Source organism: Carcharhinus amblyrhynchos, chromosome 30, assembly GCF_965287045.1.
Source record: "Carcharhinus amblyrhynchos chromosome 30, sCarAmb.v2.hapA, whole genome shotgun sequence".
NCBI classification, from domain to species: Eukaryota; Metazoa; Chordata; class Chondrichthyes; order Carcharhiniformes; family Carcharhinidae; genus Carcharhinus; species Carcharhinus amblyrhynchos.
This window is the reverse complement of record NC_137353.1, coordinates 31,991,959-32,010,516: the sequence shown is the minus strand read 5'-3', so window position 1 is coordinate 32,010,516 and position 18,558 is coordinate 31,991,959. Positions and strand designations below refer to the sequence as shown.

The window sequence follows — 18,558 nt, the reverse complement described above, 5'->3', positions numbered from 1 at the left end:
GTTTCCTCCTGGTTTCCTCACACAGTCCAAAGATGTGCAGGTTAGACGGATTGGCCATGCAAAATTGCCCCTTAGTGTCCAAAGATTAGGGGGAAGAACAGAGTAAATACGTGGGGTTACGGGAATGAGGCTTGGGTGGAATGCTCTGTCAGAGAGTCAGTACAGAGTCAATGGGCTGAATGGCCTGCTTCTGCATTGTAGGGATTCAATGATTCTCTTCAATGAGGTATCCTATTCAATTATCATTATATGTAGATTCAATTGCAATAAAATTTACCACAACTTGATTTGAGGTATTATCATAGAGCTCTACAGTGCAGAAGGAGGCCATTTGGCTCATCGAGCCTGCACTGACTACAATCCCATCCAAGCCCTATCCTCATAATCCCATGCATTTACCCTAGCTAATCCCCCTGACACTAGGGGGCAATTTAGCAAAGCCAACCCATCTAACCCGCACATCTTTGAACTGTGGGAAGAAACTGGAGCATCCGGAGGAAACCCACTCAGACACAGGGAGAATGTGCAAACTCCACACACACAGTGACCCAAGTGATAACCACAGCGCCACCATCCTGCCCCAGGAAGGGAATTCCAGTTCCAGAACTGGTGTGGAGCTGGAGGGAGCATGGGGTCTTCTGGCCACAGCTGCAAGGACAAAAGACCATGAAGTTTCATAACAATGGCTTTCAAATGAATGGATTTAGTCACCTTTAAAAACCATGACCAGGATGTGCCAACCAACTCAAGAACAGCTTCTCCCCTGCTGCTATCAGACTTTTGAATGTGCCTACCTCACCTTAAACTGATCTTTCTCTGCACCCTGGTTATAACTGTAACACTACATCCTGCACACTCTCATTTCCTTCTCTGTGAACGGTATACTCTACCTGTATGGCGTGCAAGAAACAATACTTTTCACTGTGTACTAATACATGTGACAATGATAACTGTGTGCAGTTTTGGTCGCCGCACTTGTGCAAGGATATTTTGGCCTTGGAGGGAGTGCAGAGGAGGTTCACTAGGCTGATACCGGACATGAGGGGGTTGGACTATGAAGAGAGGCTAAATAGACTGGGTCTGTACTCGTTGGAGTTTAGAAGGTTGGGGGGGGGATCTTATAGAGACGTATAAGATAATGAAAGGGATGGATAGGGTAGAGGTAGAGAGGTTCTTCCCGCTTAGAAAGGAAAGCAGGACTAAAGGGCACAGCCTCAAGATAAGGGGGGGGGTGGGCAGTTTAGAACGGAGTTGAGGAGGAACTTCTTCACTCAAAGGGTGGTGAATCTCTGGAATTCTCTGCCCGTTGAAGTGGTGGAGGCTACCTCGCTAAATATATTTAAGACACGGATAGATAGGTTTTTGGTAGACAAGGGAATTAAGGGTTATGGGGAGAAAGCGGGAAAGTGGAACTGATCCACTTCAGATCAGCCATGATCTTACTGAATGGCGGGGCAGGCTCAAAGAGCTAGATGGCCTACTCCTGCTCCTACGTCTTGTGTTCTTATAAATCAAATCAAAGGATCTATCGTCGGAAGGTTTCAATTGCTTCTAATGACCTTGTCAGGAAAGACAGTCCTAAAAAAAATGAGGCATGCTTATCACCTTGTCTTCAGCCTCACCAAAGGCAAGATGACTGCTGGCTGAATTAACACTACCAGCCCATAACACCGAGTTTCAGCCGGAGCTTAGCCTGGAAAATCAGTGGGAAGCTGGGAATGCCCATGGCCCCTTTCATAGTGAGGACATTGCAGGGTTAAACCAATACTTTGCGTTTGTCTTCATCGTGGAACAAACTAATAGCATTCCAAAAATATTAAATGATCAAGGAGCAGAAGTAGGGTGGGTGGGGGTTTGGGTGGATAGGGAATTAATAAAACAACTAGCACTGGAGAAAAAGTACTAGGGAAACTAATGGGGCTAAAGGCCAATAAGGCCCGTGGAACTAATGGGTGGCATCCCAGGGTATTAAAGGAAATAGCTACAGAGATAGTGGGTGTACTGGTGGATGCAGAGAGGATGTTTCCCTTTGTGGGAGAGTGTAATGCCCCAACTATGCTTGGGCTCGTGGGTTTTACACAAAGTGTAATATGTGGTTGACACACGAAGATTCAAACTAACTCGCACGGACAAGTTGGGCCGAAGGGTCTGTTTCCATGCTGTAAACCTCTATGACTCTCTCATCTCCTTCGCAAACTCCAGCGGACCTGCACTTAGTGTTGGCCAATCCCCTCCTGGAGGCAAAATCCCTGAAACCTCAGGGGCAACATGAAAGGGATGTAAACCTGGTGAAACGACTCTTCCTCCACCTTTTCTTGACTTTTTATACCTAGGGAAATCAGAGAAAAGATTGTAAAGTCTCCAACAGACACCATGGCCGGGGCAAATGACTGGTTACTGCACAAGTCCGCTTAGAATCCATATATTTTTGCTGCCTTTAGGATTTTTTGTGTATGATTGTGATGCTCACATTAGCACCCTCTGCCAAATATTGGTCTTAATGGTGAGGCCAACCTCCAGTAATGAATCAGAAATGAGGCCCTTGTGGAGCTGTGTGGCATTGCCTCCTGTTTTACCTGTTAGAGAATGTGTGTGCCTACATTTTAAAATATTTCAAAGTGGGAATTCACAATTACACAAGGTTGCTCTTTCCATTGGTATCTTTTATAACTCAACTCACTAACTTAGTTTTACATTCAGCAACTGGCACCTGCCCCATTAGCCACCAAGGTGCAAAATGATTGGAGTTTGCCCATCTGACACATGCAAGAGATAACTATTTGAGTAAAGCGTATGCACTCTCAGTAAGTTGCTTTAATTTTTTTTTCTTTCAGAGTACCTGTGGATAGCCTTCAGCCAAGATCAATCTACTTTACCTTTCAGTTTTACCGCTTTCCACCCATGACGACGCAGCAGCTGAAACTGGAGAAGATGGACAACACGAAAAAGTCTAGCCTTTTCATTCTTGTGCCCCTGAACAAAAATGGCACCGGTAATTTAAGTGAGTACTGCAATATGTTTACGGCACACTGGCAGGCTATTTGTTTGAACAGCTCCATGCTGAGATTCACGCTTCACCAGATCTTCCTCCTACCCTTCTTCATCTAAGCCTATCAGTTCCTCTCTTCCTCATTGAGCTTACCCTTAAATGTATCTGCGCTTTTGGGCTTCACTCCTTCCGTAGTAGAGTACCACACTCTAACCGCCAGGTTCACAGGAATTGATGCAAATGCCTTGCTAATTGAATTACTTATTACTTGCTTAATTTATTTTGTAAATTGAACTCATTTATCTAGCAGCATGTGCCTTCATTGATTGAAAAGAGACGGATTATCATTGTCACCTCAGTTGATAATGAGAAATATAAATTATGAGATGACTGTTAGCCTAATTTGTCTCTAAGATACCAATTAGACCAAAGGGTATATTTTGGTATAGGACTATTCTTTTGCATGACAGGTGCAAAGATCTGAGAATTGATGGAGATTGGTCTTCATAATTGGCTTATTTTGCCAACGCTGGTCATGTCACAATGTGCAAAAATATGTAGTGAAAATATAACTTAAAAGTGAAGTCACCCTAGTTCCAGATGACTGGTGGTGATTTAGCCTGAGGGTCACTACACCTCAGGTGAGGGACAAAGCTGAAAAGTCAGGGCCTTCACGAATAACTTTAACCAGAACATGAATTGAACTCATGCTGGGGCGGCACGGTAGCACAGTGGTTAGCACTGCTGCTTCACAGCTCCAGGGACCCGGGTTTGATTCCTGGCTCAGGTCACTGTCTGTGTGGAGTTTGCACATTCTCCTCGTGTCTACGTGGGTTTCCTCCGGGTGCTCCGGTTTCCTCCCATAGTTCAAAGATGTGCAGGTTAGGTTGATTGGCCATGCCAAAAATTGCCCCTTAGAATCCTGAGATGTGTAGGTTAGAGGGATTAGTGGGTAAATATGTAGGGGGTAGGGCCTGGGTGGGATTATAATCAGTGCAGACTCGATGGGCTGAATGGCTTCCTTCTGCACTGTGGGGTTTCTATGATTCTCTGTGTCACCAACCAGTCGTACGGCTAACTGAGCTAAGCCTGACTAATCACACTAGACTCTTCAGGACCATTTAAAATCCCTACAGTGTGGCTTGCCTTTATACATTTGGGTATATAATGTATAAGGTTATTACGCAAGCATACCTGCAGTATGGAAGAGGAATACATAAATATGCCAGGAGTTGTAGACATCTTCCCCTTCTCACCCATGTTTTACAAATACATAAAGGGCAAAAGAGTAACTAGGGAGAGAATAGGGTCTCTTAAGGATCAACAAGGTCATCTATGTGTGGATCTACAAGAGATGGGTGAGATCCTAAATGAATATTTCTCATCGGTATTTACTATTGAGAAAGAATGGATGTTAGAGAACTTGGGGAAATAAATAGCGATGTCTTGAGGAATGTACATATTACAGAGGAGGAGGTGCTGAAAGTTTTAAAATGCATCAAGGTAGATAAATTCCCGGGACCTGAGGAAATGTACCCCAGGATGTTGTGGGAGGCTAGGAAGGAAATTGCGTCTCCCCTACCAGAGATATTTGAATCATCGACAGCCGCAGGTAAGATGTCTAAAGATTGGAGAGTAGCAAATGTCATGCCTTTGTTTAAGAAGGTCTGCAGGGAAAAGCCAGGGAATTACAGGCCAGTAGTTCCCTGGCCAATGGTTAAGTTGTTAGAAGGTATTCTGACAGACAGGATGTACAGGTATTTAGAGAGGCAAGGACTGATTAGCAACACTCAGCATGGCTTTGTGAGTGGAAAATCATGTCTCACAAATTTGATCGTGTTTTTTGAAGGGGTAACCAAGAAGGTAAATGAGGGCAGTGCAGTCGATGTTGTCTACATGGACTTTTGCAAGGCCTTTGGCACCAAATCACGTTGTGGGTTGATGCATAAGTTAAATCTCACTGGACCCAGGGTGAAGTAGCCAATTGGATATAAATGCATGTAGCTCTCGCATAATGTTTTGTTCTCGACTTCCTACGTTAGAACTTAACCCCTCCTGATTTAACTATATAATTGGTTACTAACCTCCCTTAGTATTTCTAACACTACATTCCTAAGGAAATTGAAACACAGTCATGCTCAGAATTGGGGAGGAATTTATGACGGAGATCTTGAGGTTGCTCAAAGGGCTTTTCTTCTGCCTCCAAACACCATCTCTTCTGTGGAGTTAACATTCCATTATGTTTGTGGAGGGTGATGCTTATAGTTGCTGTTGAGAGGCCTGATTGCTTTTTCAAAGTTCTGTTTCATATCTCGGACTGTAAAAGCCAGGAGAGCTGAGATGTACATTTTAAGGGACTGTCCTTACAGCAGAAAAACAACTCCTTTTAAAAATAATGAAATTTATTACTGTTCCACCTTCCCATTTTTATATGATTATTTCCGGTGTAAATTTTCACCGGGTTTCTTTTTATAAAACTGTTTATCTTTATTCTCAAAAGCAAACACTTTTACAGATTTGATTTCTAGAAGGTTATGGGCTATAATTGATTTTTGCCACCTGTAGGAATTCTGGTGCTTCACTTTTCAAGAAGTTTACATCAGCACTTTTGGTTTTGTTAACGTTTAAAGATTGGTATTATACAAATTTCTTACCAGGGGATAACTAGCGTGAATTTCACTAATATCCACCCCTCTGATCTCCACAAGTATTGTCTCATTGAATTAATTTAGCCTCGCCCTCTGCGATAGCCTGCAGGACTTGCATGGGGAATCACTGATTGACCACCCTGTAGGACTCATTGAGGACTCATTGCTCCCTGGGGGTTGGTAACAAACCAACCAAACAGATCTTGTATACTGAACCCTTTATAAAGCAGGCCTCTGAGCGGATCCATTATTGCATTGTCCCAGTTGGGACCTGTTAGTGTTCACCATAGGCTTGTGGTTTTTGCTTTACTTTATTTGGTGTAATAAAGCATTGTTCCTTTATAGTCAACTCGTCGAGTTTTTATACCTGCTTAATTCCCATTTCCGTCTGCTGTAGATTCTCCAGGGTTGGAGCTGAAATTCATGGTGGAGCCAAGTAACATGAAAGAAGGAGAGCAGCGTTGGTTTATGCAATACCTGGCCATGCAGACACTGCAAATTGACGTTTGGGATGCAGAATCCTTGCTTCTGATTGGCACTGCTGCCGTGGAACTAAAGGTAAAGATTATCAAAGCATGCTACTTGAACAAGGGTTAAAGGCATTGAATAAGTCAAGTTGATTTTGTTGGTAAAGCAGTTGAGTGTCAGATTACTTCAAAATACTTTCCCACGTTACACAACCCAAGTAATACTGATGTCCTCAGAGTTGGAAATGCTCTGTGTTAATGCTTTTGAGCAATTCTTTGTTGTTACGCCTAGACCTCAAAAATGACTATCTTAATGTAAATAACAACAGACTACATTTGGCTAATTCTGAATATTACTTCCTATTCTAAAGTTAGTGTAAGGGGGATGATATGTGGTGTTACGGGGATAGGACCTGGGCGGGATTATCATTGGTGCAGGCTTGAGTGGTCTCCTTCTGCACACGAGGGATTCTATTCTATTCTAAAACATCTACTTTGGTGCCTAACATTTAGATAAAGTCTGAAGCCCAAAGTAAATGGTACCACCAAGGTTCGAAAGAGATAACAATGCAGATCAGAAACAGTGGTCAGATTATATCGAGTTATGGTTGTAAAAGTCTAGGAGGCAGAAAAGATGGAAGGTGATAAAGAGTCCATCGTTGGGAGGTTCTGGAAAATTTGTGGAGATGGGGATCATGATTGCAAAGCATGAAGATGTAATGAGGTTTAGGGTGTATAGAGCATAACAGTATTGGAGACTTTGGGGGAATAGTATTGTCCCGTCCACCATGGGAATCGTAGTGGGTGAGGATGTAGACCGTGCAAAGGTCTGTTAACTTCGGGTGGGATTTTCCGGTTTTGGGGTGAGCGCGACCAGAAAATCCCACCCTAGGAGGGACGTTTCCAGCATCAACTGCCAAAGCACATGTAAGGGTAGATTAACGTTAGCACAAATAAATCTATCTGCACTTTTTAAAGAATTGCTTTATCAGTTGCATTGACCTTTGAAACGGAGATATTGGTGCATGCAGATCGATAGAATGCTTCAAAGCTCCCAAAATGGCAGGGCTGAATTTGGGAGCTCACCAAACAGGGCAGGTGATCTCCAGATGCCATTGCTGTCAGCCATAGAGATAGGATTCAGTTCCAATACTGACCAGAAAATGTGTTCTGAAATTTACTGGACAGATTTTAGTCTGCATGTGTAGCAACTAAAAGAGACAGGTATCCTTCAATAAACAATGCACATTAGAACTGATAAAGTAGCAGAATCTGCATTAGATTTGTGTAGATGTAGATTTGCCTCTCTAATGTCACACAACTGCAGGGTAGGCGATGGCTTAGTGGTATTATCGCTACACTATTAATCCAGAAACTCACCTAATGTTCTGGAGACCCAGGTTCGAATCCTGCCACGGCAGGTGGTGGAATTTGAATTCAAGCAAGAATATCTGGAATTAAGAATCTACTGATGACCTGAAACCATTGCCGATTATTGGAAAAACCCATCTGGTTCACTAACGTCCTTTAGGGAAGGAAATCTACTGCCCTTAACTGGTCTGGCTTACATGTGACTCCAGAGCCACAGCAATGTGGTTGACTCTCAACTGCCCTTTCAAGGGCAACTGGGATGGGCAACAAATGCTGGCTAGTCAGCAATGCCCATGTCCCATGAATGAATAAAATAAAACTAGCTTATTCTTTCTCTTCATTTAGATTTTGGTTTTTATTCTGTTTTGCCTTTTTTGGCAAGGCCAATTCTTATTTGTTCTGACATGAGCATCCAGTGTTAAAAAGGCAAAAATAAGATGTGACTTAACCCCATTATTACAATATGAAGTGCATCCAGGGGTCACAAACACACTGCCTTCACCCTTCCTTTAACCATTGCTGTTATAGCAGTACCACTGAGGAAATGCTACCTTGGCACATGAACCTAAAGAGATTTCCCTAGCTGCAGGCAAATTAAGTACACCTTTTGGATGACAGCAACAAATGCAGAAAGATAACTTGTGCAAATAATTAGTTTGCTGTAATGAATTATATTGACTTACCTTTCTAAAATAAGTTCTGTTGATAAAAAGATATGCTAAAAGCTATATATATATTCAAACACAGGGCCCTATCATTTGCAAACAGAAATAATTAGCCCAAGCATTGCACCTTTTTCAACTAAAAAAAGACTTGGGGTGATGCGGGGGGGAGTGGGAGTGGTTCATTCCCTTGACTAATCAGTCAATACAGTAAAAAGTCTGACAACACCAGGTTTTAGTCCAACCTATTTATTTGATAATATACTCACAAGCTTTCGAGGGGTTACCCTCTTCGTCAGGTGAATGGAGAGTTCTGGCCTCAGACAGAGCATATGCCAGAACTCTCCATTCACCTGACGAAGAGGGTAACCCCTCGAAAGCTTGCGAGTATATTATCAAATAAATAGGTTGGACTAAAACCTGGTGTTGTCAGACTTTTTACTGTGTTTACGCCAGTCCAACGCCGGCATACCCACATCATAATCAGTCAATGCCATGACTAATCAGATTCAATCTGCCTGGTTTAAATTTAAAAAGAAACTTGTCAGTTAACTGTTCCCTGGTGCGTTCTTTATGGCAATGCCTCTGCCAATCAGACCCCACTTGCCATGCAGTGTAATCCCTTTGAGATTTGGTATTCTTGTGAGTCTGACCTGATAAGTTCAAGGTGAAAAATCTTCGGCATGTCTTTTTTTTTTCTGCACCACTCAAGTTCTATTAAACATGTGTGCTATAGAAAAATTACTTCCAATCTGGCTTTTCATACTCACTTTTTTTAAATTATTAATGCTATAAACTAGGTTTGAGCTGTAAAATGATTTCAACAGTGCACATTCATATATAATTCACTCTTAATGGCTAAAATATTCCTTCAGTTAAAAGCTAAATAAATCTTATGTTCTACTGTTAATTGGAAGCACTTTTAAACATGCTTGAGGGTGTTGCTTTTATGGTAAGTGGTTTATTTTCTGTACAGTATTTGCCTCAATGAAGGGCTTTCGAAATATTAGAAGTTCAGAGTTAACATTCAGTGGGATTTTGCGGTAAAAATCTTGATGAGGTTATCAGTGCTAGCCATTATTAAAGAGTAAATTAGACAGGGCAATTAAATGTGAAAATCTGGAACTTGCACTCCAAGTTGCCCTATCCCACCAGAAGCTCCTCTATACTGATATTTTAAGTAGACACTTACTATTCAAATAAAGGTGAAATTAGAGTACTTTGCAAAATGATATCCACTTAAGCATACCATAAAAATCTAGGACAACAACAGAAAATGCTGGAAAATTTCAGCAGGTCTGACAGCATCTGTGGACCGAGAATAGAGCCAATGTTTCGAGTCTGGATGACCACTGTGAAGAAGGGTCATTGGACTCGAAACGTTGTCTCTATTCTCTCTCCACAGATCCTGTCAGACCTGCTGAGATTTTCCAGCATTTTCTGTTTTTGTCCTAGATTTTTATGGCATGCTTAAGTGGGGTATCATTTCGCTAAATATTCTAATTTCACCTTTATTTGGATAGTAAGTCTCTACTTAAAATATCAGTATAAAGGAGTTTCTGGTGGGATAGGGCAACTTGGAGTGCAACTTCCTGATTTTCACATTTAATTGCCCTGTCTAATTTACTCTTTAATAATGGCTGGCACTGATAACCTCATCAAGATTTTTAATGCTAGCCATTATTAAAAAGTAAATTAGACAGGGCAATTAAATATGAAAATCTGGAACTTGCAGTCTAAGTTGCCCTATCCCACCAGAAGCTCCTCTATACTGATATTTTAAGTAGAGACTTACTATCGAAATAAAGGTGAAATTAGAGTACTTAGCCAAATGATACCCACTTAAGCACACCATAAAAATCTAGGACAAAAACAGAAAATGCTGGAAAATCTCAGCAGGTCTGACAGGATCTGTGGAGAGAGAATAGAGACAACGTTTCAAGTCCAATGACCCTTCTTCACAGCGGTCATCCAGACTCGAAACATTGGCTCTATTCTCGGTCCACAGATGCTGTCAGACCTGCTGAGATTTTCCAGCATTTTCTGTTTTTGTTTCAGATTCCAGCATCTGCAGTTTGTAGCCTTTGTAAAAAAAAAACTGGGACTTGCCCAGTCTCTCATAAGTGGATTTTTAATTCAGTGATAAGTCTTAATTACGGCCGAACAACATCTCTGGCACTGCAAGTTAACTTTTGTAAGTGTGACATCTCACTCCTTCAGATTTAAATTCATTTTGGAGATCTTAAAAAAAACTTTTTATTTCTGTCTCCCTCTCCATTTTCTTTCTTTTTCTCCCTTCGTTTCTGTACGTGATTCGACATTGAATTAACTATTCTAGTTTGAATGTTCTGGTTCAGACTCTGCACCACTCATTCAGAATTCTCCATTGCATCTGGTTGAATCATAGAATCCCTACAGCTCAGAAGGAGGCCATTCGGCTCATCGAGTCCACACCGATCACAATCCCCTCCAGACACTATTCCTGCAACTCCACATATTTACCCTGATAACCCCCTGACGCTATGGTCAATTTATTATGATGTGGAGATGCCGGCGTTGGATTGTGGTAAACACAGCAAGAAGCCTCACAACACCAGGTTAAAGCCCAACAGGTTTATTTGGTAACAAACGTCACTTACTTGCTACCAAATAAACCTGTTGGACTTTAACTTGGCATTGTGAGACGACTTACTACAATTTAGCATGGCCAATCCAGCTAACCAGCCCACCTTTCCGACTTTGGGAGGAAACCGGAGCACCTGGAGGAAACCCACACAGATACGGGAGAACGTGCAAACTCCACACAGACAGTGAACAGAGGCTGGAATTGAACCTGGGTTTCTGGCGCTGTAGGACAGCAGTGCTAAAACCACTGTGCCACCGTGTCGCATGTTGGAGAGCCATGCTGTCATTTTCTGTGTTTACCTAAGTCCCAGATCACCTGAAGGGGGAAATGGACAGAAACAGATATCTAATTGCCACAATTTTCAGTGCAAAAGGCCTAAAAAAGTTGTGGGAAAGTTTAAGTGTAATGAATGTCTGCACCATTCACTCAGTGCCCACCTTAACTCTTGGGTCAATATGTTTGTTCATCCTATCAAAGTTCTTTTGTATGTGTTTTATTGCAACGTTCAGTATAATCGGCAAACAACGTTTTATTGTTGCAGTATTTGCTACGTCAGGGTCGCACTGCAGTCCAGGTTTCCCATGAACTGGCAGTCATAAGCACAGAATATGCCCCAGATGTACCAATGGCCTTCTCTGACATCACAAAGCATGGCACGGTTAAGCCTCATGGAATGACGACACTAACAAAGGGAAGGCTACACATGCGCCTCGGGAATGTTGGTGAGAAACCTTACACTTCTGACATCTTTATTTTGGGCCGGGCAACACAAAAGCGAGAACTCAGCACTGAAAATTGTACTTGAAAAGATTAGCATGTAAAATTGGTTGAAATATTGGATTGAGGAATTTAATTAAACACACATTAAGGGCTGGATTTTGGCAGTCCTGCTTGAGACCAAAAAGAGGCGGGATTGGAAAGAAAGGTCCTCCTATAAGAACATAAGAACATAAGAAATAGGAGCAGGAGTAGGCCATCTAGCCCCTCATGCCTGCCCCCCCATTCAATAAGATTGTGGCTGATCTGAAGTGGCTCAGTTCCACTTTCCCGCTTTCTCCCCATAACCCTTAATTCCCCTGTCTATCAGAAACCTATCTATCCATGACTTAAATATATTCAGCGAGGTAGCCTCCTCCACTTCAACGGGCAGAGAATTCCAGAGATTCACCACCCTTTGAGTGAAGAAGTTCCTCCTCAACTCTGAACTAAACCCCCCCCTTATCTTGAGGCTGTGCCCTGTAGTCCGGCTATCCTTTCTAAGCAGGAAGAATCTCTCTACCTCTACCCTATCCATCCCTTTCATTATCTTATACGTCTCTATAAGATCCCCCCTCATCCTTCTAAACTCCAACGAGTACAGACCCAGTCTATTCAGTCTCTCTTCATAGGCTAACCCCCTCATCTCCGGTATCAGCCTTCTCCTGCACCTCCCCCTCTTCTGTTTCCGCACTCTGCCATTTTCACCTTCCAGAAGCTGTCCGCTCTTGTTAAGGGGGCAGCTGAATACATTGTGGACACACTAACAGCCTGCCCCAGATCAAGTTCTCTTTTAATTCTCATGGACTTGAGAGGTGTGTACCTTGGATTGGAAGCGAGGTACAGTTTTAAAAGATGGTAAAAATTGTTTTGCCTCCTTTACGGTTCATTATTAAATTCTGTATCCTTAATGTTCATTGAGCTGAGTCAGGAAAGTGCGGTGATTGGTAGATGTAGAACCCCTTTAAACAATATGTTTGTTAGATTGTTGGTTCTGTCACCTGGCAAGTTATCAAGTAAAAGTTGGTAAAGTCTTCAGATTAGTTTTAAGTAGTTCCTTTAATGGTTAAAAAGATAGAACACGTTTCACTATTGAAAAGGCAGTGTGGAATGATAACTGTGTATAATTGCTTAGAATTTCCCTTGCCTTTATTTATTCAGCCTAGACATCTGTTGACAGAGCAGTTCTGAAATCTGGTTATTTACATGAGGGGTTTCATGGCCTCTTGGCTGCAATTCAACTGCCTAATTATTTCATAAGGGCCTGACTTTGTTTCCACAAGAGGTTTGAAGGTTTGTTTACTCGGAGTTTGATGGGCTATTCGATGGTTTCCAACTGTTATAATAGGGCTTGTGAGCGCTGTTTGTGAATTGGATAATGAATCAACTAGGTGGAAGTGATGGGGGTTGGGGGGGGAGGGGGTGGCGGCGCGGTGGTGATGGGTGAAAGTGTGAATGAAGCAGAAGCGTGAGGAAAATGGTCCAAAGGCTGAGTTATATATAAATGAGTGCTGATTGCATTGGGAACACTGGGATGCTTTGGGAGGAGAGGTAGGGTCCTTTAACCGCCTGCCTCATGACATGATCCACCTCCATTTCTGTCTTATCCCATCTCTATTTCTGGATGCTTGCCTGCAGGTCACTTACAGCCTAGACCTTTGCACCCCCCCCATCTTCTGACAGTCTCAAGATGGAAATTAGATGGTGGGATTACACAGAAACATAAAACTAGAAGGAGGAGTAGGCCATTTGGCCCTTTCATCCTGCTCCGCCATTCATTATGATCATCAAGTTCAAAATTCTGATCCCCCCCCCGCCCCCCATATCCCTTGACCCCTTCAGTCCCAAGCGCTATATCTAATTTCTTCTTGAAATTACACAATGTTTTGGCCTCAACTACTTTCTGTGGTAGCGAATACCACACATTCACCATTCTCTGGGTGAAGAAATTTCTCCTCACCTCAGTTCTAAAAGGTTTACCCCCTTATCCTCAAACTATGACCCCTAGTTCTAGAGTAGTGTGTGCAGTTTTGGTGTCCTTATCTCAGCATGATGTCCTTGCTATAGAGGGAGTACAGCGAAGGTTTACCAAACTGATTTCTGGGATGGCAGATCTGTCGTACCACTGTTGGGAACATTCTTTCTGAACCTACCCTGTCTAACCCTATTAGAATTTGATAAGTTTCTCCCTCTCACTCTTCTAAACTCCAGTGAATGTAACGCTGACCAATTTAGTCTCTCCTCATATGACAGACCTGCCATCCCAGAAATCAGCCTGGTAGATCTTCACTGTGCTCCCGCTATAGCAAGGACATCCTTCCTCAGATAAAGACACCAAAACTTCACACAATACTCCAGGTGTGGCCTCACCAACGCCTTACACAATTGCAGCACAACATCTCTATACTCAAATCCTCTTGTTATGAAGAGCAAAGTACCATTTGCCTTCTTCATTGCCCGTTGTATCTCCCACAGTAGCTCCATCTACAGATTCTGCCTCAGACATACAAGTCTGATCCTAAGTCTTTGTACCTTAATCTTTGCACAATATTAGTTTGGGGCCTTAACCCTAAATTTTCAAGGTTTAAATGTTCAAGTCAGATGTTTGCATCTTTATGTTTGTGGCCTCAGGATTCACAACGATGCTTGCACCTAACCTACAGAAATATAACAATGAATTCTGCTAAGTCATTGCAAGCAGCTGCAGTAATAACTGGAGATTTGAGTGATCGAATCCAAGCTTTTCCAAGTTATTTATGGGTATTGTGTAGGAATAGTCATCCAATAAACTTGTGACCGCAGCACAACATTTCCTGATAAACTTGTTTTCGTCCTATTGAGGTTTCGGTTCTCGTCTTTATTGGATTACTGTTGTGAGATTTAGGCAGAATTGCATTCGTTACTCGGAAACATGAACCACTGCAGCGAGCACTTGAACTGAAAATGGAACTTTTACTGAGAGAATGTTTGGAATTGAGAGCAATGGTTGTAGTCAGACAAAAGATAATATCAGTCCAGCTATCCAGCTGTTTTGACCTGATATTTTCACCTGTTGTTTTTTCAGGTACAATTTATACCACTTTTCCACCTCAGGAATGCTTTTATTTAACAAATGGTTTTGAAGACATTGCTGGTGGCAACTACATTGAATTATTAAAAATTATTTTATGTAAAGGTCCTTAAGTACTGGCTAACGGGGCGCTGGTTATTGCGGCGCTGGTTATCACAGTGCGGATAGTATATAGAACATAGAAAACTACAGCACAAACAGGCCCTTCGGCCCACAAGTTGCGCCGATCATATCCCTACCTACAACCCTCAATCCCGTTAAATCCCATGTACTCATCCAGAAGTCTCTTAAAAGACCCCAAAAAGTTCGCCTCCACCACCATCGACGGCAGCTGATTCCACTCACCCACCACCCTCTGGGTGAAAAACTTACCCTGACATCTCCTTTGTACCTACTCCCCAGCACCTTAAACCTGTGTATATTTCCTTTTCATTTCTAGGGCCTGACTCCAAGCCCAGGTTTGACTGATCACATGGTCTATAGAATTCTTACAGTGCAGAAGCAGGCCAGTTTGCCCATGGAGTCTGCATCGATTCTCCAAAGGTGTGTCCCACCCAGACCCTATCCCTGTAATCCCATGTGTTTAACCTGCTAATCCCTCTAATCTACATATCTTGGGACACTAAGAGGCAATTTTGCTTGTTCAGTCCATTTTTGGACTGTGGGAGGAAACTGGAGCACCCGGAGGAAACTCACGCAGATGCGGCGAGAACATACAGACTCTGCACAGTCATCCCGAGGCCAGAATCGATCCCGGCTACCTGGAGGAGTGAGGCAGTAGTGCTAACCACTGTGCCACCCTGTGATAGCCTGTCTTTCTCTTTGCTGGCTGTTCAGGCCCCAAAAGGAGTAGGCAAAGCCTGAAGGTTTTCATTGTCTTCGAAGTTCAGATATTTGACGGATACAAAGAACAATACAGCACAGGAACAGGCCCTTCGGCCCTCCAAGCCTGCACCGATCATGTGTTCCTAACTAGACCATCTGTTTGTATCCCTCTATTCCCAGTCTGTTCATCTGGCTATCTAAGTAAGTCTTAAATGATCCTAGCGCGTCTGCTGCAACCACCTTGCGTGGTAGTGCATTCCAGGCCCCCACCACCCTCTGTGTAAAAAACGTCCCCCGCATGTCGGTATTGAACTTTGCCCCCCTTACCTTGAACTTGTGACCCCTTGTGTTTGTCATTTCTGACCTGGGAAAAAGCTTCCAACTGTCCACTCTATCTATGCCCTTCATAATTTTATAAACTTCTATTAGGTCACCCCTCAACCTCTGTCTTTCCAGGGAGAACAACCCCAGTTTACTCAATCTCACCTCATAGCTGATACCTTTCATATCAGACAACATCCTGGTAAACCTTTTCTGCACATTCTTCAAAGCTTCCACATCCTTTTGGTAGTGTAGGGCAACCAGAACTGGACACAGTATTCCGGATGTGGCCTAACCAACGTTCTATATAACTGCAACATCACATGCCAACTTTTATACTCTATGCCCTGTCTAATAAAGGCAAGCATGCCATGTGCCTTCTTCACCACTTCTTCCACCTGTGCTGCCACCTTTAAGGGTCTGTGGACTTGCACATTTCCACACACAGCTCCCTCTGTGTGTCTATACTCCTGATGGTTCTGCCATTGTATAGCTCCCTCCTCCATTAGATCTATCAAAATGCATCACTTCGCATTTATCTGGATTAAATTCCATCTGCCATTTCTCTGCCCAATTTTCCAGCCTATCTATATCCTGCTGTATTCTCTGACAATGTTCATCACTATCCACAACTCCAGCAATCTTTGTGTCGCCCGCAAACTTACTAATCAGACCAGCTACATCTTCTTCCAAATCATTTATGTATATATCAGAAACAGCAGAGGTCCCAGTACAGAGCCCTGCGGAACATCACTAAGAATTTAAACTAAGAATTTAAAAAAATACACTGAACCTTTTATAAGCTCAAACATGCAAAATCATGTGTCACATCATGTCGTTGACACAACGAGTAATGTGGGTTTCTCCAATCGCCTGTCAAAATGTCATTTTCCCGTGGATAAATTTGGAAACCTGGCCTAATTAATGGGAAGGACAGGAAGGCAACCAATCATGACTCACAGGCGTGAATGATAAAAGGTTCAGTGACGGTTAACAAAAATAGTTCAAAAATGACAACTTATTGCGACAGGTGCGCATGTTGTAAGAATTTCCGCCTTCTGCTCTGATCTATTTGACCTATCCTCCTGCCCCACTGGCTCCACCAATTCTCCGCACCTACTGTACTCCTCCATGCAAGCTTTGCAGCCACTTGTTTGGTGTGACCATGTTCTGAATGTATTAGAGCAGCGAGCACAGCTCACAGTATTGACTGAAGCTGTGAGCTGGTTGTGAGATCTTAGTGCCGGACAAATCTGTCCTCGGGAAAGAAAGAGATTCAAGCACTCAATCAACATGCCCTGAACTTAAACTGGAATTTATTTCCTCGCGTTCATTTGGCAAAAGCACTGAAGTAGATACAACAGTGATTTATTTGCACGGCATTTGTCAAATAGATGGATGTCTCACAAAAGGGATAAGGTGGGCAATGAGAAGGAAGGGAAGAAACACAGAACAGAGGCTAGAGACAATCTTATAAATGGAGCAAGAGAGCATATGTTGGCCCTGGAGAGGGTGATGTGAAGATTTACCAGAATGATAAAGGGATTAAAAAGGTTAATTATGAGGACATATTGTTTGAAAGATGTCCAAAAGACATGCTGATTAGGTGCATTGGCCATGCTATATCCTCCCTCCATGCACCAAACAGACGTCAGTGTGTAGCGACTAGGAGTTTTCAATTAATCCCATTGCAGTGTTAATGTAAGCCTACTTGATTTGATTTATTGTTGTCACATGTATTAGTATACAGTGAAAAGTATTGTTTTTTGCATGCTGTACAGACAAAACATACCGTTCATAGAGATGGAAGGAAGAGAGTGCAGAATGTAGTATAGTCATAGCCAGGGTGTAGAGAAAGGTCGACTTAATGTGGGGTAGATCTATTCAAAAGTCTGATGGCAGTAGGGAAGAATAAACTTAAAAGAAACTGAACCAGGTTTATATTGAGTATCGAAGATAAAGGGATGATACAATTGAAGTGTTTGAGATCATTCCAGTCTGTTATATGGTCAATAGAAACCATTTGCTCTGGTAGGAGATAAGAGGGTCTGATGTTAAATTGGAGATACATCATTCAGTTGTGACATCAGAAAGCACTTCTTCACACAAATGACTGTGGCAAACTGGAGTGCTCTTCCCAGAACACTCGAAATTACAACACTGAGATTGATAGATTCTGCAGCGGAAGACAATATTTGAAACTTAAGCTGCGAGGATGCAAAGGTCTGGACAAAGAGTTTCATTAATGGAGCGGTGGGAACTGTTGGTGACACAGAAGTGCGAGTCTTGATGGTGGACCAGATGTGAGATTTTGAAGTTTGGCTCAAGATTAAGGAGAATGCTGAGGTTGTACACTACCAGGTTCAGCAAGAAGGTCGATGAAGAAAGGGCTTCAGCTTTATAAACATTGACCTGGAGGAGATTTCACTTCATCCAGCGTTCAAGGCCACACAAGCAGCTGGATTGTTGTTACGACCAATAACTTGAAAAATAGAAATTTGAATTTCTAGTTCATAGCTGAAAGGATGTCACAACAAAATTTATGTTTTAAAATATTTACTGTGATGAGCAGGCTAAAAGCACCGTTAACTATTTTTGTAAGCAACTTGTACTTCAATTGATAGAACAAACCTTTCCCATTTTACTTTAACACAACTGAGAAATATGCTTTCCAAGTATACTTTATGATGTTTAATAAGTAGTCTTTCGATTTTCCCAAATCCAGTCCAAAGTGATTCTTAGATGCTGAGGGTTTATGTCTATTCCTTTCTTCTTACCAACATAGTTTAAACATTTCACGGTGAGGGCTTTTCCTGGTGATTT

General features: G+C 42.4%; 1 protein-coding gene across 1 annotated transcript in view; it reads left to right on the top strand.

Moving 5' to 3' along the window:
* The window catches only part of nphp4 (nephronophthisis 4), a 406,773-nt gene that overhangs the window by 307,925 nt on the left and 80,290 nt on the right, over positions 1–18,558 (top strand). Inside the window, exons 15-17 of the mRNA XM_080214939.1 lie at positions 2,835–3,001; positions 6,035–6,195; positions 11,305–11,485. Coding sequence (XP_080071065.1) covers positions 2,835–3,001; positions 6,035–6,195; positions 11,305–11,485 — 509 coding nt within the window. The remainder of the gene's footprint in view (positions 1–2,834; positions 3,002–6,034; positions 6,196–11,304; positions 11,486–18,558) is intronic.